The sequence below is a fragment of the Emys orbicularis genome, chromosome 6, assembly GCF_028017835.1.
Source record: "Emys orbicularis isolate rEmyOrb1 chromosome 6, rEmyOrb1.hap1, whole genome shotgun sequence".
NCBI lineage: Eukaryota > Metazoa > Chordata > Testudines > Emydidae > Emys > Emys orbicularis.
Window position 1 is genome coordinate 80,241,178 of NC_088688.1, and position 27,559 is coordinate 80,268,736.

General features: G+C 41.5%; 1 protein-coding gene across 2 annotated transcripts in view; it reads left to right on the forward strand.

Moving 5' to 3' along the window:
• PRRC1 (proline rich coiled-coil 1) overlaps positions 1-20,948 on the forward strand; it is a 37,960-nt gene extending 17,012 nt beyond the window's left edge. For both annotated transcript variants that reach the window (XM_065405988.1, XM_065405987.1), the window contains exons 5-9: positions 6,741-6,843; positions 12,252-12,415; positions 13,264-13,367; positions 14,273-14,375; positions 19,479-20,948. In XM_065405988.1, coding sequence (XP_065262060.1) covers positions 6,741-6,843; positions 12,252-12,415; positions 13,264-13,367; positions 14,273-14,375; positions 19,479-19,688 — 684 coding nt within the window. In that variant the 3' untranslated portion in view covers positions 19,689-20,948. The remainder of the gene's footprint in view (positions 1-6,740; positions 6,844-12,251; positions 12,416-13,263; positions 13,368-14,272; positions 14,376-19,478) is intronic.
• The last annotated feature ends 6,611 nt before the right edge of the window (positions 20,949-27,559 follow it).

The window sequence follows — 27,559 nt, forward strand, 5'->3', positions numbered from 1 at the left end:
GAAGTCCCGGGGGGGCAGTCAGGGAACAGCGGGGGTTTGATGGGGCAAGAGTCCCGGGGGGCCGTCAGGGGCGAGAAGCAGGGGCGGGTCGGATAGGGGACGGGGGATGGGCCACGCCCGCCTGTTTGGGGAGGCACAGCCTCCCCTAACCGGCCCTCCATACAATTTCTGAAACCCGATGCGGCCCTCAGGCCAAAAAGTTTGCCCGCTCCTGCTCCAGATCCACTTCCAGGCACCAGAGAGGACAGGTTCCAGTCACTTCAGTCAGAGATGTATGATCTACAGCCTAGTCTGATGATGATAGTGCATATGTGTCTGGGGCTACAATGTCACATGTTAATGTGAACATATGGCGCCACTTGCCACATTTCATTTACAGCCCTTGCAAGTGTGGCTGAGGTCCATGCACAAACGGCTCACATTCCTGCCTCAAGTCCTATGGGAGCTTGCTTCATGGTTAGATCCAGTAAATGTAAGAAAAGGGATGCCCTTCTGTCCCCTCCCTGACTACTCTTATCACAGACTCATTGGGGGTGCCTACCTGGAATATCTGCAAATGCAAGACGCATGGACTTGGGAACTACACATGAACATCCTGGAAATGAGGGCCATCAGATTGGCCTACACAGTGTTCCTACCTGTTCTGTGGAACTCCATGGTGCAAATCCTGATTGACAACACATCTGCAATGCACTCTAAACAAGCAAAGAGGTACGCTATCATCCCCTCTTTGCCATGAAGCCATCAGGTTCTGGATATGGTGTTGTCACCATGGTAATCCCAGTGGCTCAACACTTTCAATGGGTCAGCAACCTAGTAGACTACTTGAGTACTTGAGAAGACATATAGTGACCAACCTTGAGTGGCCACTGCAGAAATCCATCCTAGACACAATATTCAGTCAGTGGGGGGGATTCCTATCATAGACTCATTTGTCACAGAGGACAATACTAAATGTCTACATTTCTGCTTCAGAAGAGGTGATGGTCTCAAGGACTCCTATACACTTTCCTATAATTTTTTTCTGATTCCCAGGATAATATCCAAGATCAGACAAGGCTGGGATTATCGTAATAGTCCCATACTAGTCAAGACTTTTTCAGCTCTCGAATGTCCCATACACCTGCCACTGTGCCTGGACCTAACTTCAGAATGGAGGTCAGATAATGCACTCAAACCTGCAGTTGTTGCACCTGACTGCTTTGATGTTGGCTGGTTAAGCACTGACAGATTGCCCCCAACAAGTTCAAGAAATTTTATATAAAACACAAAACTTTCCACTAGGAAGACTTATCCTTGAAATGAAAAAAGATTCTCTATATGGGCAACTCAGAATAATGTTGACTTAGTGGCAGCCCCAATACTGAAAAGATCCTGGACTATATGCTGCTCCCAAAATATACAAGGACACCCTTAAGGTTCACATTGCTATGGTATTTGCATGTCGCACTCTGGCAGTCAGATTGTCTTCTCACACCCTATGTATGATATCAACATTTTTCAAGAGCTTCCTTCGTACTTTGCCTCCAGTCAGGGACCTGATTCCCACATGGGATCTCGGTGTCGTTTTCCTACAGCTTTTATGGAGCACTGTCAGAATGCTCAGAACACCCCCTTACCAGCAAGACTGTCTTTATCTTGGGCATTACCTCAGTATGGAGTGTCAGTGAACGCCAAGCTCTTATGGCTGGATTGCCTTATATATGCTTCCATAGGGACAGGCTGGTGCTGAAACCACATCCCACGTTCATCCCTAAAGTGGTCTCAAATTCCACCTAAACAAATCTGTTTACCTGTCTTCTTCCTGAAGCTTCATTCAATGTTGGGAGAAGAACTGCCTACTCTGGATGTCTCCAGAGCTTTGCTCTATTACCTCAGGCTGTCGTGCCATCTCTTCGTAGTCATATTTGGTGCAGCAAAAGGCCAAGCTATAACACAGAGAATTTCTAAGTGTATCACACAGTGTATTTCCAGATGCTATCAAATGGCTGGGGAGCCTCTCCCTCTAAATGCCAAGGCATGCTCCATCAGGGCACATCTTCTGCCTGCTTCAGGAACATGCCTCTCGGAGATTTACAAGGCAGCTATATGGAGTAACTCACTAATTTGTGTTAAACTGCCACCAGGTTATTTCCTGGTGAGTTAGGATAACCTGACCACCACAAATAGTGGGGAAGAAGCCCGAGACTCTAGCAGTACTTCATAGAGGTGTATTGGTATTTATGTTATCAATTTACTTTTAGTCCAAATTCTACAAGTTTCTGCTCTGTGTTTCAAGAGCAATTAAACTCTCCCCCCACCCCCCCTTTTGGGAACTCAAGTCTTTAAAGCAGGGGTCTCAAACTCAATTTACCTTAGGGCCAGTGCCAGTCCTCAAATCCTCCCAGCAGGCCAATAATGTCACTGAAGATGGTGTTCAGAAAAGAAAACATTTATTGTATTTTTTATTTTGAATTTCTTAGAAATAATAAAACTGTCATACAACTTTATACAATTCTTCGCCTGCCAGAGTTTTTAGTGTTTGCCAGACACCTGGCAACACTTCAGTTCTGTCAGTTTGTTGTTTGGTCTCAGTGACTGAGCAGTTGAAACCTTCAGGATTGCAGCAAGGTGTGCATCAGATAGTTGTGTTCAGTATTTTGGCTTGTTTATATTAATTGTGGGGAAAAAAGTGACGCTGCCGCCATGTCTGACTCTGCCCGGCAGGGCCGGCTTCAGGCACCAGCTTGCCAAGCAGGTGCTTGGGGCGGCCACTCTGGAGAGGGGCGGCACGTCCAGCTATTCGGTGGCAATTCGGCGGACGGTCCCTCACTCCCGCTCGGAGCAAAGGACCTTCCGCCGAATTGCCGCCGCAGCTCGTGATCGCGGCTTTTTTTGTTTTTCTTTTCCGCTTGGGGCGGCAAAAACCCTGGACCCGGCCCTGCTGCCCGGCAACTAATGATGCTGCCTCCATGGGTGACTCTGTCCAGCAACTAGTGATGGTATCTCTGCCCCTCTCCCCCAGCCAATGGGAGCTGCGGTGGGGCGGTGCCTGCAGCAAACATTGGGCAGCGTGTCTGCATGCGTCTCTCCTCTGTGGGCCACAGTGGGGAGGTTCTCGGACCGCAGATGGCCCGCGGGCCTGGACTTTGAGACCCCTGCTTTAAAGGAAGCAGGCCCAGCCCATGCCTGCTGTTCCTAATTTGATACTTTCCTTTCTGAAGGTCTGTCGTGTTCCAGAATCTCTTGGGCTCCATTTTAGCCTTCCTGGGTTACTTGTCAGCCTCCCGACAAGTTTTCACTAGGCAATCCCTCTGGAAGCAATAGAACACCCTTCCTGGAGTTGACTATCATCTGCTAAAGTGAGCTGGGCTCCCTCCCACTCCTAGCAGTTTCTGTGAAGATTAGTGATTGATTAGCGTAGGCTGGATCACAACTCTAGTTCTGACTTCCTGGTGTAGGCCACTACATACAGCTGCTTCTCCAGGGACTTGGATTTCTTGTTTTCGCACCCAGTAACAGTTGACTGTGTCACACAAACATTATGCACTTGACATGGCAGCAAAGCCAGATGTCAAATTTTGGGAAAGCAATACTTCACTGTCTGACTGCTACAGCGAAAACTCCTCAGTGCTACCATCCAGGGAGGATACTGCTTGCCAGTAACCTGCAGCGGGATCTACACTGACACATACTCAAAGAAGAGAGAACAGTTACTTACCCTATAGTCACTGGTTCTTTGATCTGTTGTAATTAGTGTGGATCCCATGTCTTGCCCTCTGTCCCACTTTTTGGAGTCCTCAGCAATACAAACTTTGAATTACAAGGAACTGACAGAAGGTCATGGTGGGAGCACAAGGTAATGCGGGGAATGTGAGCACAAGCACAAGGTAATGTGGGGAACATGTGCATTCCCGACTGACATAACTATTAAAAAAACCTTTTTCGTTCATGCACACCTACAGTGGAAACTACATTGACTATAGCAGCTCAAAGAGCCACAGTTACTGTAGGGTAAGTAACTGTTTTATTTGCTGTATCTAATCAGACAGTTAGCTCATCAAGCCTTATACCTGTCTCTAGCAATGACCAGTGTGACGGTTCATAGGAAAGTGGAAGATGCCTTTCCTCACCCATCTCCCTGATCCCCAAATTAATGCACATGGTTACTTCTGCAGTGCTGCACAGGGTGGTGGAGGGACAGATTCTATCCTGATTCCTGTATCAAATATCTTGTGACCTGATGAATGAGAGCTGACTATTGTTGTTAACATGTAGCAGTCATTACTATTGTTTATAAATTATGTGGATTTATTTATGTGCTGCATCTGCAACAAAGAAATGGAAAATATCAGTATTTTGTGGAAAGTGCTTTGGTGGACAGCAATTTAAAATACTTTGATAACTTTTCTAAGTATTGCACATTTCCTCAAAATATTGTAAATATACTGAGCAACATAAATAACAAGCGCTTCACACTAAGAGAAAATTTCCTGGGCTGTAAGATGCCTTTCACTGTAGCAAAAATGTAGGTATATAAATGTGAATGACTTTTAAGTCTGGTTTTATACTTTATTGTATTTTTTTGCCAATTTTTGTGCTTGTGAAATGCTTTTGTCAAACAGTGTTACTGAGCTGACTCTTCATTGGTGCCTTCACTAAACTAAGTCTGATTAAGCTGCTCTGGAATGACACTGGCATTCACTCTGATTTGGGGTCGTATTTGCATTCATATTGAATAAGAATTGAATACAATTTGAATGCAGTAGAAAGCAGTTCCACCTACGATGATTTGGCAGAGGAACATTGGGCACATTGCCAATATTGTCTGGAACCTATATATAAACGACTTTCAGCTATGTCGCTTCAGAAATCTTTGTTAGTGGTGGACTATACAAAAATAAATCACATTGGCTTTTCAAGAAGGTAAAAAAAGAAACCCTCCGTCTTAATGTTCGTTTAAAATTGTTTCAGACAGTCCAATTACATGGTGTGAAAGCATCTATAGTCAATACTAGGGACCTATGCATAAATACAACCCTAGGATTTCTGGTCTCAGGGTAGTGGTACTAGACAAGCTACAGTAGGTAATGCTCTTGGTCACTGAGAGAGAGGGGTTGTTTAATGTACATCTCAATAAAGCCTTTCAGTAATGAATTTATGGAGTAGCATTAGTGGCAAGGTCAGAAAAGTGTACCCTAGTTGAAAAGAGTCATACTATGGTAGTGAGACTCCAAAATTCTTGTGGTGGAAGAGGAAAATTCATTGAGGTGTTTGCACTGCGCATGCATACATATGCGTTCTCGTTCTCTCTCTCTCTTTCTCTCGTGTGCACGTGCGTGTCTGTTAGCCAAGAGAAAAGGTAAAACTCAGTCTCTGTTCAGTGGCTAAAAATCATGATTTAAAAAAACTTAAATCATATATTTACATGTATTTTTGTTTTTGTTTTTGTTTTTTTACTTTTCATTTTATAGTCTTAAATTGTTATAGTAGTACTTGTTTCTTAGTTTAATTGCTAAATCTCCTTTCCCCCAACTGAGATCTGAAATTCAGTAGGAAAAATTTCACACTTAAATTGCTCATCTGTGCTGAAACAAATCCAGGGCCTCATTAATATCCTTAATGCACAACACCACAAACTCCAACCCAAAATTGATAAGCAAAAGAGCCTGAGCTGTGTTTGCAAACAACATTACTTTTCGATATATTTAATTTCTACGTTTCAAGGAAGCTTGAAATGCTTTGATCATACTGTCCTCTTTCATCAGGATTTGCAGTTTGAAGTCAGTGGGACCTGTGTGCCTAAATCACTAAGGTGCTTTTGAAAATGCCAACATTAAGAGCCTAAATTCAGGCCTAGAAATCTAACTTAAGGTTTCTATTTCTGAACTTTGGCCTGATTTTTTTTGTTTGTTAAGTTCACCATAACTTAAATAACGTTTAATTGTTAAAACTGAGGTAACTTTCATTTTGAAGCGACAAAGATTTCATGCCACTAAGATTTTTAATAAACATTTTAGCTTTTAATTCTGGAAACAATTATGCACATGCTTAGCAAGCACAGGGGTAGTCCCGTTGAATTCAAGAACTTATGGGATCAGGACCTTATTTTTCAATATTTAGTTTTTTGCATATAGCATTTGTGTAAAATTCAACTAAGATACACCAATAATGGCATTTCAAGAAAGCATTTATTCTGCATGGGAGCATTTAAAAAAAGCATTAGTTCTGTGTAAATTTTAATCTAAAATTGCAATGGCACAAATTTTTGCATCAGTTTTACAAAGCCTCAAACTGATTTTAAATCATTTCAGTCTGGTTTCTGCCCTGAGATGCATAATGTCAAAAAGTGTGGATTTATCTTCCCTAGATGCCTACTGAGTGTCTTGACTTTTATTTCAGGAGTTCTCAAACTGTGGGTCAAGACCCCTCAGGGGGTCACGAGGGTATTACATGGGGGGTCGCGCGCTGTCAGCCTCCACCCCAAACCCTGCTTTGCCTCCAGCATTTATAATGGTGTAAAATATATAAATAAGTGTTTTTAATTTATAAGGGGGGGTGGCACTCAGAGGCTTGCTATGTGAAAGGGGTCAATAGTAAAGTAGTTTGAGAACCACTGTTTTATTTGAATGGAAAATCTGAAGCAACTTGCTGTCCCAGGTTTGTTTCAAGTGTAATATTTCAAGGTTTAAGAAAAGGCCTAAAGGTTTGAGAATAAACTCCATATACAGTATTTACTTATTTATTTGTTAATTTTGTAGGGTGTAGCTGGGAATCCTATGGTAAAGTCGGTGCTTGATAAAACAAAACACTCAGTAGAGTCCATGATCACCACGCTGGATCCTGGCATGGCTCCATATATCAGTAAGTATTCGAGGCAAACTTCCATAGGGTAGTAAGTGTGAATCATACAGAACTTGTAAACTTAAAGTGGATCTTATACTCTTTAGAAGAACTTTTAGGTACTGTACAGGTTTACAATGAAACTGATAATTTAAAAGCAGTACTGGAGTGTGGTGTACACCAAATTTTGTACGCAAGACAGGGTTTTTTTTGTTGTTTTTAATGTTGGGCCATGGTTCAAGTTACACAACACTGACTTTTAGTGGTGTGGTAGTGATGGAATCATTACATTTGGAATGCTGCTATCTTTCTATGCCCCACTTTGCAATCAATTTGTAACTTCCCCAATTAAACTTGGGGTTGAAATGTCTCTAATTCGGCTCAGGAAGTGTGCCATAATTTCCAAAAATAGGCACTTTTTGGAAAGTTGTATAAAAATCCATTCTGACACCTTAATTGGATGTTTTGTCAGGATGGTCTTGTGGTAAAGCACTGGACTGAGACTCAGGGGGCCTGGATTCTAGTCTCAGCTTTGCCACAGACTTTGTGTGATCTTGAGCAAGTCACACAGCTACATCTACACTGTGAGCCACGGGTGTGATTCCCCTGCTCATGTACGCATACTTACGTAAACTTTTGTCAAGCTAGTGTGAGTATAAATAGCAGTGTAGCTGTTGGAGCATAGGTGGCGGCAGTGGACATGTGGCTGAGCTGTGCCGAGTACATATCCACTGGTTTCAGGTGGGTTTGTGCTCAGCCGTGCGTCTGCTGCCACTACCCGTGTTACCGCATCTGCACTGCTATTTATGCTTGGGATAGCTCAATAAGAGCTGGGATGAGCATGTTTACACAAGCAGGGGAATCACACCGCTAACTCACAGTGTGGATGTAGCCTTAATCTCTCTGTGCTTTAATCTTCTGCTTGTATGTTATATCCCTTTGTCCCTCTCATTAGACTGTAAGCTCTTCAGTGCAGGGACTGTCTGTTTGTATTACACTAGTGCCTAGAAGTCCTACCTGAGATTGGTGCCCCATTGTGCTAGGTGTGGCATAAACACACAGTAAGAGACAGTCCCTTCACTAAAGAGCTCACAGTCTAAATAGACAGGACAGACAAGAATGGGATGGGAAACAGAGGTATGTAAAGTGACTTGATGCAGCAGGTTAGTGGCAGATCTGGGAATAGAACACAAGTCTACAGTGTAGTCCAGGGGATAGGCCAGTACCTTATCCATTGGCCCACACTGCTTATACCAACGTTCGTTGGACTTCTAATGTATAGGTTGCTATGTCTGCACAATATGTTAACTTCAGAAAGATCACTCATGGTGTCTCTAAATATTTGCAGGTGCAAACTTTTGAAGGTGAGCAGTTATCTGGGCACCTACAGCTACCTCTTTATGGTGCAGTTCTCTGTCTGCTGTAGTCATCTGCATAGATGCATATGAAAATACAAAAACTGAGGAAAGGGAGAGGGAAGAGCTTGGAATGTTATTTAATAACTAGTAACTGAAAGTCCGTCCCCACCCACGGGCATGACATTTGGGTCAAGTAATTCAACATCCCAGCAGTCTGTAGAGTAAGAGTGGTGATTTGTTGAGTTACCTCTATTGTCACAATGATGTAAGACTTTGCATGGCATAGATACATGCCTTTATTGTAGCTGTTCACTGCATGGATGTAATTTGTAAAGTCACAATGGCTGAGAACTTAAATTGGATGGCAATAAACTCTGAAGCCCAGTGATGGTTGAACCTGGTGATATTCTGAACAAAAAGAGTTCTCAACTTTGCTTGTTGCTGTTTCCATTGCTTCACGCTGGTTAAACAGACATTCTAGACTTCAGAGTGACTCACAGTGAGCATCCTGGAATCTTAGAACAGACTGTACAGCAACTTTAAAATATTTTAATTAGAGTTATTCTAGGCTAAAAGGAAAAAAATGTAATGTTGTAGTTTAGTGCTAAAATGTGTTGCATGCCTCAAGTGTGTTGGAATTTGTTTTTGTCCCTTCAGTAATCCAATAAGTATGCTAATGGCCAAGGAATACTCACCCGGCTACTGGCTTATTTGTACTATAAAATGGTGCCTTTGTGGCAGACATGCCAAACCCACGAAAAAAATGCAGAAATTGCGCTTGTTTTTGGCTTAATTGGCTTGTGAGTTGCTTGTTGACTAGTGTTTGGCTTGTAGCTTGTTGCTTCTTTTTTTTGATCGGCTCCTGGCAAGGAGGGGAGGGAGTCAGGGATGCACAGCGGGCCCACCACAGTCCCAGACTGCACGCTGGGGGGATGTAGTCACATAGAGTGTTGGGGTTCTTAGGGATTGGCTTGTTTTGGCCTTGTTTTGAAATGGGATTAGCTTGATTTTTGGCTTATTGTGAAAGTCAGGGTGCTTTACTGCGTGAAAGTTGGCAACTGTGCTTTGCGGTAAAGTCCATTGGATTTCGTTTTTAACTACGTTTGAGGGAATTTCACTAAATCACACCCTTCTAGTATGAAAAAAATAAGAAGATAAAGTTCTCTTGTGTGCCACTTATATTTTAAATAAATGTTTAAGATTTTTATTTAAGGTTATGTAAATTGCTTATACGAATCTTCCATCCAGTATGCTTCCATTTAAATGTGTTGCATTTTCATGCAACAATGTCATTGTACAGCCACTTTCAACTTTGTGTAGTAAAACCTACCTAATGGGGTACTTAAATATCATCCAGCATAGTTCTGATACCAGAAAGTGAGAATCGAAAGTCACTAAAAGGCCACAGAACACAACTTAAGGGTTTGTAGAGGCATGAAGAGGAAATGCTAATACTTGAATGTTTCTCTTCTCTTCAAGACCTGCAGCTCTTCTGGGTTGTCAAAAGTTTTTTATATTTTATTTAAGAAACTGATTTGGGATCTTTACTCATAGCTGACTTGGGAGTTGTTTCAAAGTTAAACTTTAAAGCAGCCCAGCCAGTTCTGAAGCACTGTTGAGTATGGTGAGTGGGCTGAGAGGAAAAACACAACATTTGCATTGCTGCTTGAGAATCGCTGGCAGCAGAATTCAAAGAGAGACTTCATAGTACTCAGTACTTCGAAGGTGTTGGAATACATAATATGTTACTTATACTGGATTTGAGAGCTGCTTCATCCCAATTCATCTTGAAAACTACAGGAACCTAGGTGGAGTTGTGGAGTGGATGCAAACCTATAGACTCTTTATGTCTTTGTAGCTAAAATTCTTAAAGATGATAATTATTCAATAGCATTGAGAGCCTCACATTTAAGTGACAAAGGCTTAGCTGCTCATTAAGTAGGAGTTATTGTGTGGTATGAAATCACTTATAAGGCCAACCAGCCATGGAGAGAATGGCTTTGGGGACAGGGAACCCCAAAGCTCTAGTAAATGTTGATTACACACAGTTCAGGAAATCTAGAGTTAAAGGTTCCTACTTCAGTCTTAACTCTCTCCTCTTTCACAGGATCTGATCATGTAACTCTAGGCAATTTTATGTGGTATTCAGCATACAATACAATATTATCTAATGTAGTAATAAACTTGGAAATTTAAGATTCAGCTAACCAAATGAATGAACTTGCCCACGTTGGAAGTTATATCAAATTGTCTAAAAAACACAAATTGTATCAAAGGGGAAGGTAGTTCTTGGAACTTTAACTGTTGTGTATACTGCCATTTTTTGTATTTGAGGAACCCTGTATGTCGCAGGATCATGACATAAATTCGCAACCTTCCTGTTGTCATGAAAATAGCAAAAGGCTCATCCCTGGCATCAGGGTGATTTCCCCCTTCTTTGCAGAACTTCAAATCCCTGCTCCAAATCTGGGGGTGCTAGAGTTGCTCAGTGGAAAGGTTGTAAGAATTTTTTTTAGCATGGGCAAAAACAATATATTTTCCCTTATGTCATTCTTGGAAAGAGCTGAACTATTTTAACTGACATGTTCTAAAAAGAATTTAACCTAAGGCAGGCACCTGGCATGGAAAATTTCAGTCTGAAGTTTGGCCAGATTGAGAGCTGCTGAAAATGGGGTCTTATAATGGAAGGCGTTGAGCAAGCTTTACTATTGGTGGCGCTGCCAGCTCCGCTTATCATGTGAAGCATGTGTTATGTTTTGTAATCACGTAATGAAAGCCTCTGTTGTAATCTGTACATTAGAGGAGGAGAGCTAAACTTGACATGCTTACCTTAACTCTGAATTTCCTGACTTGTGGTTAAAACCTCAAATTTAACATAGCTTTTAGCACATAATCCCCCCCCCCCCCCCCAAAAAAAGCATTACATTATCTTGGCCTTTTTTAAAGAGGTTGCTTTAATTTTCTGTTTGTTCCTGCTGTCAGAGGATTTTCAGAAATGGCAGCTTAACAGACTAACAACTTTCCAGTCTTCTCTGTCTGTACAAAGTATTCATATTTGATACTTTGCAAGGGAAAATTAACATCCAACTAAACTACTTGAAGTTCAGCATTGTTGGCTTTAAAATACCAACATGTTATATTGAGGGGTTTTTTAAGCTGTTCTTAAGAAGTGAAGCATGTTGCAGCAAGGACTTTTGGAAGGTGCTGTGATGGATTAAAGCTTATCCAAGATTGGCTAGTGAAAATAAAGGGAATGTAGTATCTAAAATAGTCTTAGAAGCAGTTAAAAAACAAATGTGTGGAGGTGGTGAAAATGTGTCATTTTTAGGCTTCTTCCAAAAGTATGAATTGTTTACTATAAAAAGTTTTTTTTTTTAAATTCTTTCCTTAAAAATTATTTTCTTGATTAAAAATACAACCCACATTTCATAGATGTTAGCTGTCTAAGGAAAACATGAACTACAAAGATGCGGAACCATTAGAGCTGCAAACAAGCAGACACAGTTAAACAAACTATGTTGAAGTTCATGGTTCAAGAATATACTTGGAAAAAACCCTTTCTTTTGGGCTTTTACAGTCTTATAAGTGTTAACGAGTATGAGGTGTCAGTTCATTTGCTTGTGGACAAGTTTCCACATCACCAAAACATATCTGACTTTATACCTATGGCCAGGATTTTTAAAAAAAATGTGTTAACCAAAGTCAGGCTTCTAAATTCATATTCTGGCTTCTATAAGTTGTCTGATCTTTAAAAAGGGCTGAGCATCCATCAGCTCCCATTGACTTCCCTGAATGCAAAATTTACTTTAAAAAAAATCTTAATTTTAACTCTTCACCTAAAAGATTTCCTAAGTAGAGGTTACTTCATGAGAGATGGCTGGTGGGAACAATTTCCTTTTAACCAACACTCCTGTTTCCAGTACCCATTATAAGAAACTCAGCGTGACATGCGTTGTACATGTACAGTACATGAGGAAGTTAGGGAAAGAGAATACTGATTTTTATTGAGGCCTACTCTGAGATGTGAGTGTATTTTGAATTAGCTTCTATTAAAATATTTTGTCTTTGTAGAATCTGGGGGAGAACTGGACATAGTGGTTACCTCCAATAAAGAAGTAAAAGTTGCTGCCATTCGAGATGCTTTCCAAGAAGTCTTCGGAATGGCCACAGTTACAGGAGAAGCTGGACTGTCTAACATTGCACCACAACCTGTGGGCTATGCAGCTGGATTAAAAGTAAGGGGTTAATGGCAACGTAGAAAGTTTTGTGCGGAGAATATCACAAATATCAGTGATCGTGAGTGGAGCAGTTTGCCTAGAACAATCCCATCCTCTGAGGAATACCTTTCTGTCTCCCCAGAAAAATTAAATGGGGAAGCTTTCTTGTTCATTACTGTCTTTGTGTATAGGTGTCATTTATGCCAAGTCAGTCATTAGAAAGTGGTCTCAGGCATTTGTGTCCTTTTGCAAAGACAGTTAAAGGGCATAAATATTTTGTCAATTTTCTACATGGTCACTGACTGCAAATGTACCTAGCATATTGTGTCAGATCATGAGTTTCACAGTGTATCAATTCTTGGTCCCCTGTCTACTTTACAGTACCATTTTAAATAAATTACACTAGTTTTAAAGGAGAGAGTCTCCTATGATGTTACCAACTTGATAAAGTTTTAACACAATTAGGTGATTAAACAGCCAGAACATAATGCTAGAAAATATAGGTGAGAGTAATAGAAACATTTACAATCTTTAACCATGGTGAAACTCAGCACCATTACAAGTAAAGGTGTCTTAATTTTCTTTCAATATAAAGCTAGTTATTTTTCACAGGAAGTCAGTAATTTGATTTGTAATGAACTAAAGCAGTTTTGAAACTCAAAGTTTTATCACAGTTCCTGTAACTTTTGGGATTCTAAAGGAAGCATTTTTTACTTCAAAATGTTGTTTGTTATGCAACACCAAAGGCTTTTTGAACAATATCTGTGGTGTATCTTAATGATAAAAGTTACATTCGTCCATCAGTTTTATGCTGTGTTGTGACCTAAAGAGAATATTTTCTAACAACTTGTTACGTTGTCATCTAGGGAGCTCAGGAAAGGATAGACAGCTTGCGTCGGACTGGAGTGATACACGAGAAACAGCCTGCTGTGTCTGTAGAAAATTTCATCGCAGAATTGCTTCCTGACAAGTGAGAGGCTTAAACGTATTCTTTGGAAGAAAAATCATTCTGTATTGGGTCCAGGTGCCCCATAAAGAGTTGTTAGCAGTATTTTACTTGGGAGATGAAAGGAGAGAATCTGTCAGTGTACGGTATTGTCTTGGCAGGCTTTGCTTTGATGAAATTGTTCAGCTTCTTGTCCAAAAAATCTTGAGAGCTTAATAGCTAAATTCCATCAGGTTTATGAGACTCAAAGTTGAAAAACATGCCACAGTTGCACTTAAATCTACAGAAGTGCGAGACTTATAATAAAGTAAGAGTTGGAATTGGTTACTAGTTCTGTTCTAAAATGACAACTGATTTAGAGAGTATACTGGGTAGATACTGAGACTCTAGTAATGTTATGCTGAGGTAGTACCTTCATCTAATAAGGTATGATATTCTCAAGTCTGGTCAGTTTTCCTTTACTGTTCACACAAAATGTACTTCCCAGCACTGCTCTCAGCAGTTGTGACAGGCTTTTGTTTTGGAGTTCACATTAGCTTGTTTTCTAAACAAACTATTTTCCTAAGAAAAGATGGAACTGACAAATAATTGTTGAAGTAATTCTTTTCTTAATACAATTTGAGAAGTATTAGGGCCCATTTCTTGTTTGTCTTATATGATTTCTTCAGAAAATACTTCTTTTAAGAAGAAACAAAAAAACAAACAACCCTCCACAGCCTTGCCGATGTGCTGGGCTTCGATTTGTTTATTTTTTGAACCTACTCTGCTCCATTCAATTACACTTTTCAAAGCTACCTTTAATACTTTAGGTAGAAGATGGAGCTTGGATTTTAACCCTGCCAGAGTTGCATCATTGCCAGAATGCCATTCTTTAATTGGTTGATGTTCTTTACTGTTTAAAGCTTTGGGTAACTTGTGTGCCATTGCAGGTGGTTTGACATTGGATGTCTGATTGTTGAAGATCCAGTCCATGGGATTCATCTAGAAACTTTTACCCAAGCGACACCAGTGCCTCTGGAATACATTCAACAGGTGAGGTTTTTTTCATCTTTTATCAGGGGGTAGACTTATGGCCTGAGCACTAGGAGTCAGAACTCCTGAGTTCTAATCTCATCACTGACACTGATTCTCTGGGCAGTTACCTCTCCATTTATAAAATGAGGCTAAGGTCTACCTGAAAGCTGTTGTGAAAGTTAGTCAATATGTGTAATGGCTTTTTGCAGATAAACACTGTACAAGTCTCATTACTTTTTTAAATTAAAAAATCCAAAACAACTTGTGTAGACACATTTCAGTTTGCAAACATGATTTTTCATAGGTAAATCCAAGATGACAGTTGGCAAAAGCCATGTCATAAAGATCTAGATTGTGCCCAGGAAAGAAATTTAAATTTTAAAATGCTTTCAATAAAGAATAATGGAATGTTTGAAAATAATGAATTATTAAAACATGCTGTGCAGGTTACTGCTGAGTCAATATATTTTTCCATCAGTGAGAAGATGGCAGTTTCTGAATCCTAATGCTTGCATTTGTATTAAGTGTGACTTAATGACACAACAAGTTATTACCCAATCCTACAATATATTAGAGGGCCAAAATGCTGAGCCAGCATGGAGTCCTATTGCCTTCAGTGAACCTATATGCAAGTGCAAGGGTCTTCCCATGCATGGTGTTTTGCTGGGTTAAGACCTTCCGTTTAGCATATTTAATCTTGGTTTTAGGTTATTTTGCACATAACTTAAAATAATAAAACTGGTCCTTGTCTTGTCACTTTAAATGAAGTGTAGCCTTGCTCTAGGGGACTTGGGATTCACCACTCCTGGATTCAATTCCTAGCATTGCCACTGACTCAGTATCACCTTTTCTAAGGGCCTTAGCCTATTCCTTAGCTTGCCATCTCCACAGAAGTATTGAGAGTTTCAATTAATAGTAAAACTATTTGAGAGGTTTGGCTGAGATGAGCTGTGTGAGTGCAAATTATTGTTTGTATACATAAATGTTAGCATTTTAACAATGTGACCTAGACTCCATTTAGATCTTCATTTATAAAATATGTAGCTATCACATAAGACTTGAGGCAAAGTTTAATGACTTTTTAAAAAATTGAGTTCATAAATGTGATTTAAACTGCCAACAATTAGCAGCAAACAGACAATCCGAAGATTCAGTAGCAGCAACCACTATGGAGGAAATAAGAATAAACAAACAACTGCCCTGTCATTTCTTAATAAGTGGGAGGTATCTCCTATCCAAACCTGTGTATGGGTTAAAGCCCTGCGTAAACAGATTCTTTGTTCTGAGGCTGTGACCTTAGAAGATGTAGGCTGTGATCTTTCCTCTTTGGGCTGTGGCACTCCAACAAAGAGAGGAAATTTCAGAACTGACTCTCCAATCAGAATGCCCTTTGAAGGTTTAAACTTCAGAATGTCTGAGCTCATATCAGAGACACAAGGTAGGTGAGGTAATATCTTTTATTGGCGTAACTTCTGTTGGTGAGAGAGACGGGCCCTGAAGAAGACGTCTGTACAAGCTCCAAAGCTTCTCTCTCTTGCCAATTGAAGTTGGTCCAATAAAAGATATTACCTCATCCACTTTGTCTCTCCAGTATCCTGGGGTCTACCTGGCTACAACTACACTTCATACAATGTTAGTTTATCTCATCCACTTTAAAGGTCACAAATCAAATATAGCCTAACATCATCTAGCTTTTGCAAAACATAACCAATAAGAATTTTTTTTTATTGTTTCCCAACATTTTTCTGTAGGAACTTTCCAAAGAAAAATTGCTAAACAAAACAGTTTTTGTTCTGAATATAAACTTCAGTTTCAGTTTTTGAAAACCCAAAACACCCAGATGTGGATGTTTATCTGTTTTGCTACTGAATCCACTGGAAGACCGCCTGGATCTTTTTTTCACTTTAATTTTTCAGAACTTTGTCCAACTTTGGGGAATGTGCACATTCCAAAAGGAAAAATGTAACTTTTTCGGTCTCATGAGCCTTGTTGACTTGTATTCAATTTGTGATCCACTGTAACCCTGAGATCATTTTTAGCAGTACTATCGCATAACCAGTTATTCCCCATTTTATAGTTGTGCATTTGATTTTTCCTTCCTAAGTGTAGTACTTGGCATTTGTCTTTACTAAATTGCATACAAAAGTAAAAATACAGTTTGTAGTGGCTAAGACTTAACAAGACACAACCTTTGTTCAAGGCAGATTTCTTACCAATCTTTTTCTTTCCAGCCATGGCTGCCTTTCTGTCAAAGATCTTTACCTAAGCAGGTTTTTTACTTACATTCAGGTCCCAGAGACTTCAGCCCCCTTGGTTGAATTACTACCGATCTTTTTCAGCTTGCAAGAGCTCTGGCCCCTTGTCTCTGTCCAGTGATGGATGCCAGGATGGCTTCTTCTCTCTCCTTATATCTTCCCAATCTCATTGTTTTGTCCCCAGACTCAGGATGGACCTCTGGCTGTTCTTCCCTTTCTGTGGACTTTCCATCCCCATGCTGATTCATATGTAAAATGACTTCTTTTGTTTTGATTCAACAGTGCTACCTTCCCTCCTGTTTCTCTCTGTGTTTGGTCACAGACTTTAAAGCATAATATCATTGAGTATCCAAATTTCCTCATATAGTGTTAATACATACATTTCATAATGATATTAATCAACAGTGTGTTACTAGCTTTCATAAAAGACCTTACTTGATACACGTTTATAAAAAAATAATATTATATACAATCAGTTGATTCCATTACTTATTGTTTGAGGTTCAGATCCCCTCCAGAGGCTCTCTCCCGCACTCGCTGGGTTGATATCTTTGTTTACCTTTCTATATAACTGTGCCTTCGTTGTCTGCCTGACCAGCAAATACATATTTCTTTGTTTAGGTCAGACTGGCCTTATGCGTTGCTTTCCAGTGATATATTACATGCCATCTTTTGGGTATATATCATGACGGTGTGTCAGGTGTGGTGAGCATGTCAGGCCTGATAAGAGTTGCTGACACAGAGTAGTAAACCACCAATTGGTCTCTGTGTTATAGCATACACTCCACTCCATTACCTAAGTCATTAATGAAAATGTTGAATAGTACCAGGCCCAGAAGTGACCCCTGTGGGAGCCAACTAGATAAGCCCTCCCAGTTTGACAGCAAACTATAGATAACTACTGTTTGAGTAAAATCTTTCAACCAGTTGTGCACCCATCTTATAGTAATTTCATCTAGACCACATTTCCCTAGTTTGCTTATGAGAATGTCAGACTGTATAAAAAGTTTTACTAAAATGAAGATGTATCATGTCTACTGCTTCCCTCCTAGTCAGTAGCCAGTAACCCTGTAAAAGAAGGAAAGTAGATTTGTTTGGTATGATTTGTCCTTGACAAAGCCAAGCTGGCTATTCCTTATAACTCTGTTATCCACTAGGTGCTTACAAATTGATTGTATAGTAATTTGTACCAGTAACTTGCCAGGGATCTGTTATGTAATTTCCTGGGTTCTCTTTTAAAGATAAGTACTACCTTTACCCTTCTCCAGTTATCTGGGACCTTACCTGTCCTCCCTGAGTTCTCAAAGATAACTGCTAATGGTTTTAAGATTGCTGAAACTAGTTCCTTAAGTACCCTACTGACCTGAATACATCTAACTTATCTAAATATTCTTTAACCTGTTCTTTCCCTGTTTTGGCTTGCATTCCTTCTCCCTTGTTGTTCATACTAATGGTGTTAGTATCTTGTCACCCATCAACCATTTTGGTGAAGACTGAAACAAAATAGACATGAAATACCTCAGCCTTCTTGATAATCTATTATTAGCTCTCTTCCCCCCGCCCCAGGACTTTACCCTCAACCAAGTGAGTGGACAAGAATACAACCTGCACCCCCTGACTCCTTCACCCTCACTCCCAGAGCCCTGTGCTCATTGCTGAGCTGCTCAGGGTCATATCTGGAGTGTCATTCGTGACCATATGGGTGAGCAGCATGAAGTAGTGGTTGGAGGGACAGAGGAGCCTTAGCAACTTTTCTGTAACATTTCAGGTGTAGGCTCCAGGCTAGCAGAACATCTCCTGAAATATCATGTCAGGTTGGCAGATGGATTCCTCCATTCCCCTCGAAAGGGAGTCCCCGATCACCAACATTCTGCACTGCCTTTTTGGGGTTGGGGGTGGCCGTAAGCATCCTAGCTTTGGGCACAGGTGGCTCCTCCTTCTCAGCCATTGGGGTCTGCTCACATATTACCATCTGTCACAATTATCTATCCCCTTATTAAACAATTCTTTTGCTGCTAATTTGATTCTCTTGGGAGGAAACTTTGGTCTTGCATCAAAACTGTTGTATACTTTTGTCAATGACAAAATTCATGACAATGTTAGGGCAGAATTTGATTATATTCTAGCAAATGTCCTGGCATTTATTGTCATCTAATGGTGTATTGCTTCTACAGGACAGTAGGATCTGTGAGGCTATGCACACAATATGGGTATTTCAACTTAGGTAGACAGTGCACACACTGGATCTGATTGAGTCAGTGAGAATGTTGCCACTCAAGGAGCTAAGAATGTGACACATTGTAATTTTAATGAAATTAGTATGGTATGGTGATCTAAGGAGTTGACACCCGGTTCTGGTATGGACTCCCTCTAATTTTGGGCAAATCGCTTGGAGTCTGTCTGATTTTCCACATTGAGATGGGATACTTGTTTCACAGGGTTTTTATAAGGATTATAATATTTTTAAAGCCCATTGAAAGATGAAAATCACTAGATATATAAGTAACTTTATTGATCACATCTGTTTGGTAACTTTTTAATATAACATTCTGGTAATGACAAGGTGACTTGATTTTAATAGTCATGCTGTACTCCAGCTCTGGGAATGTCTAATGGTTGTCTAAGAATGTAATATGTACAACTATGAAAAATTGTTGGGTGGGCAGAGGTGTAACCAGTTATTGTGGGGCAAACTTTTAGGGTCAGATTCTAATACCCTTTCTCCTTGTATATGCTTATTCAGGAAGTTCTATTAAAACTACTGAGACTACTGACCAAACAAAGTGTTAATCCAGGGGAATATGGGTATTAGAACCCGGCCCTTTATCTCATTCATTTAATAACATCTCCTCAAATTATTACACAGGCTCAGAGTCTCACTCCCCAGGACTACAATCTAAGATGGTCAGGTCTTTTGGTGACAGTTGGTGAAGTGCTGGAGAAGAATTTACTGAATATCAACAGGACTGATTGGCATGTGGCATTCACTGGTATGTCCCGTCGACAAATGATCTACAGTGCAGCCAAGGCTATAGCAGGAATGTACAAACAACACTTACCACCCAGGACCATTTGAAAGAAGCTTGACTCATCACACTGAGTACTGTTTTTCTGTTCGGCTTGATATGAAGGAAAAGATTGCAACTTCTGCCAATATTCAAGTCCTCAGTGGATACAGCACAATTTTGTAATCTACCTGTCAACTGTAATTTTTTTCTTTTTAAAAAAATGAAGGTACTGTTCCAATAATGGAAATGAACAACTCCAATTTTTAGTAATCCAGTATAATTAATTAGAAGGGAATTAGATGCAAACAGATACATTTATAGCAGGGCCAAATAGCATTAAAATTTGTAAGGTGGAATGCATTTTCATTTCAGACACTTAACTTAATATTTTATTTACTCAAGTATAACTTTTTAAAAGGGGGTGAGGGTACAAATATTATCTTTTGCATTTCAGTCGAGGCACTACCCTGTATTTTCTAGATGTCTACATTTTGGAAGTATTTAGCACTTCATAGGGTTGGCCCCTATGTGTGCATGATCTCAGAACTGTTGCTGAGTAGTTCTAAAGCATCTTAAAAGTGAATAACCAAGGAAGGGCATAAGTCCATGCTCAAATATATCCAAGGTGTGGGCCAAAATAACTTTGAATTTTCATCTTCCATACCTCTTTTAAAAAATATACTTTTTCTGAAGTATGGTCCAAGACAACTCCCCTGGAAACCAATGAATTAGGCACTTCATACACATGAAAATGTGTCAACAACTCAGTATAACACAATTCACTTACTCCAGCATTTATTTACATACAGTCATCCGGGGTACATAACACAAGCTCTTATGTAATTTTCTTTTATCAGTTTTCATCTACCACAAGTTAATATAGCAAACTGTGACATTCATACGGTTTGCTCTGCCATTCTATATTTTCCAAAGCAGGAATAGACTCCTGCATGGTGTGATAGGTGTCGTTGATTCACTGCTTCTCCTATATATCTGTCCTTCATAGCTGAAGATACCCCATATCTATGCTCAAAGATAATCCTAAATCTCTATTCAGAAATACAGAAGTTATTGTAAAAGAACATTTTGATAATAGGTTTGTTTTAAAAACAAACAATGAATTCTTTGTTTGCCTTAAACACTAGCTTTTCAGCTTGAACTGCTCTGCCTTATCTTTTGTAGATGCTTTCAAAGAACATTTTTATATGCCATATACTGTCTAGCCAACTTCTTATATTTGTACCCAGTGAAAACCTGTCTTTTCCAAGTAATATATTTTGCCATAATTGGCTCAGTGTAAATTAATATTAAATAAACATTTTTCCTACAGAATTAAACCTTTTTCATTTAAGATTTTTTTAAAATAGTTTGCCTGAATGAGTGTAACTTTTACTGTGTCTTACACAGGCCATTTGTATAACTGGTATGTAGTGACACAGCATAGCTTGTTATCTGAAAATAGAAACCTACTAGTTCAATATTTTTGGACCAAGAGCTCAAAATAAGAGAGAGAAGTGGGCACGAACAAGCTCTTTATTTTCTTCGCTGCTCTGAGTCTCTAAACCATTCGATCTCATGCCCTCTTTTCTTTCTCAAATTTAGAGTATTTGACCTCTTCCCCAGGAAAAGTGGGGCTTGGATAATATAGTGATGAAGACCACAGAGGTATCTAGAAAGACTTTTCATGTGGAGTCCGAGTTGTCTCTTCCCTCTTCATGAATCTTTTGAAAATAACTGAATAATAAAAGAAAATCAAGAATCTGAGATAGTATCATGAGAAGAAAATCAAGCAAATGAAAATCACTCCAGAAACAGAGTCAGTTTTATGTCTTACACAATCTCTTACAGAATGAGTGTGTCTCCAGTCAATTTTATTTGTACCACGACTGTAGCAGGCAACATGTTACCTGGAAAATATTTTCAGCAAAGATGGTAAGCTGCTGCTATGTCTAATCCTGTCTGTAAGAGCAGCCTGGCCTTTTCCATCATAATCCAAAAAGATGGTACAGAAACCTCTTGTCTGCCAGTCTTCAGTAAGGGCATCTTTGCCCTTTCAATTTATGGATTTTTTTTTTTTCCTGAATACATGTTGTGAAAAATGTTTGTTGCTCTTTTTCCCCAAGGTGGAAGTAAAAGATTTCTAATACTCAATGGGGTTACATGTCCAGGCATGAATCAGACAGCCTATTTCAATTTTAATAGGCTACCTTGTTTTTCTCCTGGACCTTTTTGTCCTCTCTCCTGACAGTTGTCACCATGATGAAGTGAACCGCTGCTAATTTTTCAGCACCTTACTCACAATGACAGCTGCTCAAGAATGGGTGGCCGTGACATCTACTTCCTATGATCCTACTTGGTAGGATTGAAGTTGCCCAACTGCCTGACCCAGGTTATTTGTGTAGTGTATAGCACTGTTATAACTCTTTACCTCCGAGAGTTCATCACCATACAAAACAGTCAAGAGTCTGCTATGCCAGTGCGGTCTCTGAATCCCCAGTGTCAGTTGCTTCTTCAAATGTTCCAGGAGCATAGCTCCAAAATTCTGGGTAGATGGTAATTTTTTAAAAGGATGCCACTCATTCAGACTAGGAATTCCCTACTAGTGTTCTGGACAAAAAGTCAAACCACTAACCGTTTCTTCTCAAATGGGGTATTAAACTCTGAACAGTTGGAGTGTATGAGGCAGGAGCATATCTACTCTGTGGAATGCAAGTAGTTCCACAGTGAGATCAAACACATTCTCGACTGCTGCTAGAAAAAGGAAGCACTGAAACTGCTTGTCTGTAAGGCAAGCTCCCTGCACTGTGCTCTGAAGCCTGACAAATTAGGCTATATTGGACCAGCGTGGGAGCCCACTGCAGAGCCCACCTTGCTAGCTGCTCCAATTCCTCTGTTACATCAAGGGAGATCTATGATCAGCTCTTCTGCTGATGGTAACTGGGACTGTATCATGGGGGAAGTGAGGTGGTCTCTCAGGTGAACAATATGATGGCCCACAATTCTAAATTAACACAGTTCTTTAAGAATAAATGTGCTTGCTTATAAGGTAAAAGCATTACAGAGAAAACATTAAAAACAACATATCATAACTATAAAGGGAAGGGTAACAGCTCTCCTGTGTACAGTACTATAAAATCCCTCCTGGCCAGAGACTCCAAAATCCTTTTACCTGTAAAGGGTTAAGAAGCTTGGGTAACCTGGCTGACACCTGACCCAAAGGACCAATAAGGGGACAAGATACTTTCAAATCTTGGGGGGGGGGGAAAGGTTTTGTTTGTGCTCTTTGTTTAAGGGTTCGTTCGCTCTTGGGACTGAGAGGGGCCAGACATCAATCCAGGTTCTCCCCATCTTTCTAAACAAATCTCTCATATTTCAAACTTGTAAGTAAAAAGCCAGGCAAGGCGTCTTAGTTTTACTTTGTTTTCTCAACTTGTAAATGTACCTTTTACTAGAGTGTTTATCTTTGTTTGCTGTACTTTGAACCTAAGACTAGAGGGGAGTCCTCTGAGCTCTTTAAGTTTGATTACCCTGTAAAGTTATTCTCCATACTGATTTTACAGAGATGATTTTTACCTTTTTCTTTAATTAAAAGCCTTCTTTTTAAGAACCTGATTGATTTTTCCTTGTTTTTAGATCCAAGGGGTTTGGATCTGTATTCACCAGGGAATTGGTGAAAGGTTTCTCAAAGCTTCCCAGGGAAGGGAATTAGCTTGTGGGAATGGTGGCAGCGGACCAGATCTAAGCTGGTAGTTAAGCTTAGAAGTCCTCATGCAGGCCCCCACACTTGTACCCTAAAGTTCAAAGTGGGGATACAGCCTTGACATGGTGGCATAGCGGTGGAGATCATTTTAAACCCAAAAGCCAGTAAGAGATTTTTTTTTTCCTTCTAGCTGCTTGGAAAGCAGAGCGGAAGGTAGATGCATATCTTATCTCTTCTTGCCTGAAGGCAGAGGTGTTAAGTTTTTTTAACAAGAGCCTTTGTTAAGAGAAGGGTTCAATTAATCAGCAAACGACTGGTAAAAGGAATTTACAAGCTGAATTGTTTTTTTTTCTTTTTACATCCTCGGGAGTAGCTAGTTAGAAAGTCTCTGTTAACTCAGCAGCAACCTGAGCTGAGTACATCCCAGTTTCAGTCAATTGCAGAGGGGTGTGACCCAGCACAAGAAAACAGGAAAATGACTACAAAAGAAGAAAAAGCCAAAGAGGAGGCCCACAAGAGAGCTATGGAGCTGAAAGAAAAAGAGATAGAGCTAAGAGAAAGCCAAAGAGGGGGCCCACAAGAGAGAGATGGAGCTGAAAGAAAGAGAAGAAAAAGCCAAAGAGGGGGCCCACAAGAGAGAGATGGAGCTGAAAGAAAAAGAGATAGAGCTAAAAGAAAAAGAAAGGGAGGAGAGAGAAAAAGAAAGGAAGCATGAACTGGAAGTAGCAAGGGCTAGGGCGGATACAACAGCCAGTCCTAACAACCCCTCTCCAGGTACCACTTCCCATCCCAGAAAATTCCCCACCTACAAGGCAGGCGATGATACTGAGGCCTTCTTAGAAAATTTTGAAAGGGCCTGCCTTGGATACAGCATCGCTGCAGACCAGTACATGGTAGAGCTGAGGCCGCAGCTCAGTGGACCCTTAGCAGAGGTGGCGGCTGAAATGCCTAAGGAACACATGAACAGTTATGAACTTTTTAAAAACAAGGCCAGACTCAGAATGGGGCTAACACCCGAGCATGCCCGTCGGCGGTTCAGAGCCCTAAGGTGGAAACCAGACGTGTCATTTACCCGGCATGCCTACCACATTGACAAAAATTGTGATGCCTGGGTATCTGGAGCAAATGTTAAATCTCTGGAAGATCTGGTTTCCCTAGTAAAAATGGAGCAGTTTTTAGAGGGTGTTCCTGAGGAAATAGAAAGGTACATCCTAGATAGGAAGCCCAAAACTGTAACCGAGGCGGGGGGAGATTGGAGCCAAATGGGTGGAGGTGGCAGAAAAGAAAAAAAACTAGTAGCAGTTGGAGCGAATATCAGAAAGGGCAAGCCGAAACAAAACCTTACCACCGGGGACAACCCAAGGCCCCACCCACATCCCAAGGGAAACCCCAGACGCCTTCTCACCCCACCACACCAGTCTCCATCAACCAACATCGCCCCGGTGATACCTTAGCAGGGCGATGTTTTAAATGTAATGAACTGGGGCATATAAAGGCTCACTGCCCCAAGAACCCCAACCGATTACAGTTCATTACACCCCAATCACACCAAAGATCCCCAGACCCAGATGCCTCTCTCATACCCTCGGAGCGAAGGGAAACCTTGAGAGTGGGCAGAAAGAAGGTTATCGCTCGGAGGGACACTGGGGCACAAGTGTCAACTATCCACCAATCCCTAGTGGACCCCAAACTCATCAACCCGGAGGCTCCAGTGACCATTCAACCCTTCGTGTCACAGTCTGTAACCTTGCCTACAGCCAAGTTGCATGTCCAGTACAAGGGCTGGTCAGGAATGTGGACTTTTGCAGTCTATGACAATTATCCCATCCCCATGCTGCTGGGGGAAGACTTGGCCAACCATGTGAAGCTAGCCAAGAGGGTGGGAATAGTCACCCGCAGCCAGGCTAAGCAAGCTTTCACCCCTATCCCTGTTCCTGAGCCGTCCACCAGGGCCCCGTCTGTGTTACCAGAGACCCAAACAAAGGTGGTGGAACCGGATCCCCTGCCAATGACTGCAACAGCCGTAGTGGATCCAGTCCCAGAGACCCAGCCAAAGCCAGTCCCAGAATCGGAACTGGCAACGCAACCAGCACTAGAACCATTGCCAGCACTGAGTCCAGCGCTTGCAAACCCGTCTACAACTCCAATGCCAGAGGGCACCAGCGAGCCTGAACTGGCGGAAGCAGCAGATAACCCTACCCAAGAGGCTCAGCCAGAGCCTGAAATACCACATAGTGCACCAGCGGACAGCGGTCACAGTCAATGGAAACAGCCCCAGCACCTGCATCGCTTCCAGAGGGGCCAACCCCCAGTCCACAGTCCAAGGAGGAACTGATGTTTCCAGCATCAAGGGAACAGTTCCAGGCCGAGCAGGAAGCAGATGACAGCCTTCAGAAAGCTTGGCGGCGGCACGGAGCACCCCACCGCCTCTCAGCTCTTCTAACCGATCCCGGTTTGTTGTAGAGCAAGGACTTTTATACAAGGAGACTCTTTCTGGTGGGCACCAGGAAGAGTAGGCATCCTCAAAGACAGTTGGTAGTTCCCACTAAGTATCGGGTAAAGCTCTTGAGCTTAGCCCATGATCATCCTAGTGGCCATTCTGGGGTGAACAGAACCAAAGACCGGTTGGGGAAGTCCTTCCACTGGGAGGGAATGGGCAAGGACGTTGCTAATTATGTCCGGTCTTGTGAGGTGTGCCAACGAGTGGGAAAGCCCCAAGACCAGGTTAAAGCCCCTCTCCAGCCACTACTCATAATTGAGGTCCCATTTCAGCGAGTAGCTGTGGATATTCTGGGTCCTTTCCCAAAGAAGACACCCAGAGGAAAGCAGTATGTACTGACTTTCATGGATTTTGCTACCCGATGGCCGGAAGCTGTACCCTTAAGCAACACCAGGGCTAAAAGTGTGTGCCAGGCATTAGCAGACACTTTTGCCAGGGTAGGGTGGCCCTCCGACATCCTTACAGATTCGGGAACTAATTTCCTGGCAGGGACCATGAAAAACCTGTGGGAAGCTCATGGGGTGAATCACTTGGTTGCCACCCCTCATCACCATCAAACCAGTGGTCTGGTGGAGAGGTTTAATGGAACTTTGAGGGCCATGATACGTAAATTCGTAAATGAACACTCCAATGATTGGGACCTAGTGTTGCAGCAGTTGCTTTTTGCCTACAGGGCTGTACCACATCCCAGTTTAGGGTTTTCACCATTTGAACTTGTGTATGACCGCGAGGTTAAGGGGCCATTACAGTTGGTGAAGCAGCAATGGGAGGGGTTTACGCCTTCTCCAGGAACTAACATTCTAGACTTTGTAAGCAACCTACAAAGCACCCTCCGACACTCTTTAGCCCTTGCTAAAGAAAACCTAAAGGATGCTCAGGAAGAGCAAAAGGCCTGGTATGATAAACATTCCAGAGAACGGTCCTTCAAAGTAGGAGACCAAGTCATGGTCTTAAAGGCGCTCCAGGCCCATAAAATGGAAGCGTCGTGGGAAGGACCATTCACGGTCCAGGAGCGCCTAGGAGCTGTTAACTATCTCATAGCCTCCCCCACCTCCAACATAAAGCCTAAGGTATACCATGTTAATTCTCTTAAGCCCTTTTATTCCAGAGAATTAAACGCCAGTTTACAGCCCAGGAAACAGATGACGCGGAGTGGCCTGAAGGTGTCTACTACGAAGGAAAAAAGGATGGTGGCGTGGAAGAGGTGAACCTCTCCACGACCCTTGGACGTCTGCAGCGACAGCAGATCAAGGAGCTGTGCACAAGCTTTGCACCAATTTTCTCAGCCACTCCAGGACGGACTGAACAGGCATACCACTCCATTGACACAGGTAATGCTCACCCAATTAGAACCCCACCCTACTGAGAGTCACCTCATGCCCAAACTGCTATACAAAGGGAGATCCAGGACATGCTACAGATGGGTATAATCCGCCCCTCTAATAGTGCATGGGCATCTCCAGTGGTTCTAGTTCCCAAACCAGATGGGGAAATACGCTTTTGCGTGGACTACCGTAAGCTAAATGCTGTAACTCGTCCTGACAACTATCCAATGCCACGCACAGATGAGCTATTGGAAAAATTGGGACATGCCCAATTCATCTCTAGTTTAGACTTAACAAAAGGGTACTGGCAAGTACCACTAGATGAACCCGCTAAGGAAAGGTCAGCCTTCGTCACCCAGGCAGGGGTGTATGAATTCAATGTACTCCCTTTCGGGTTGCGAAATGCACCCGCCA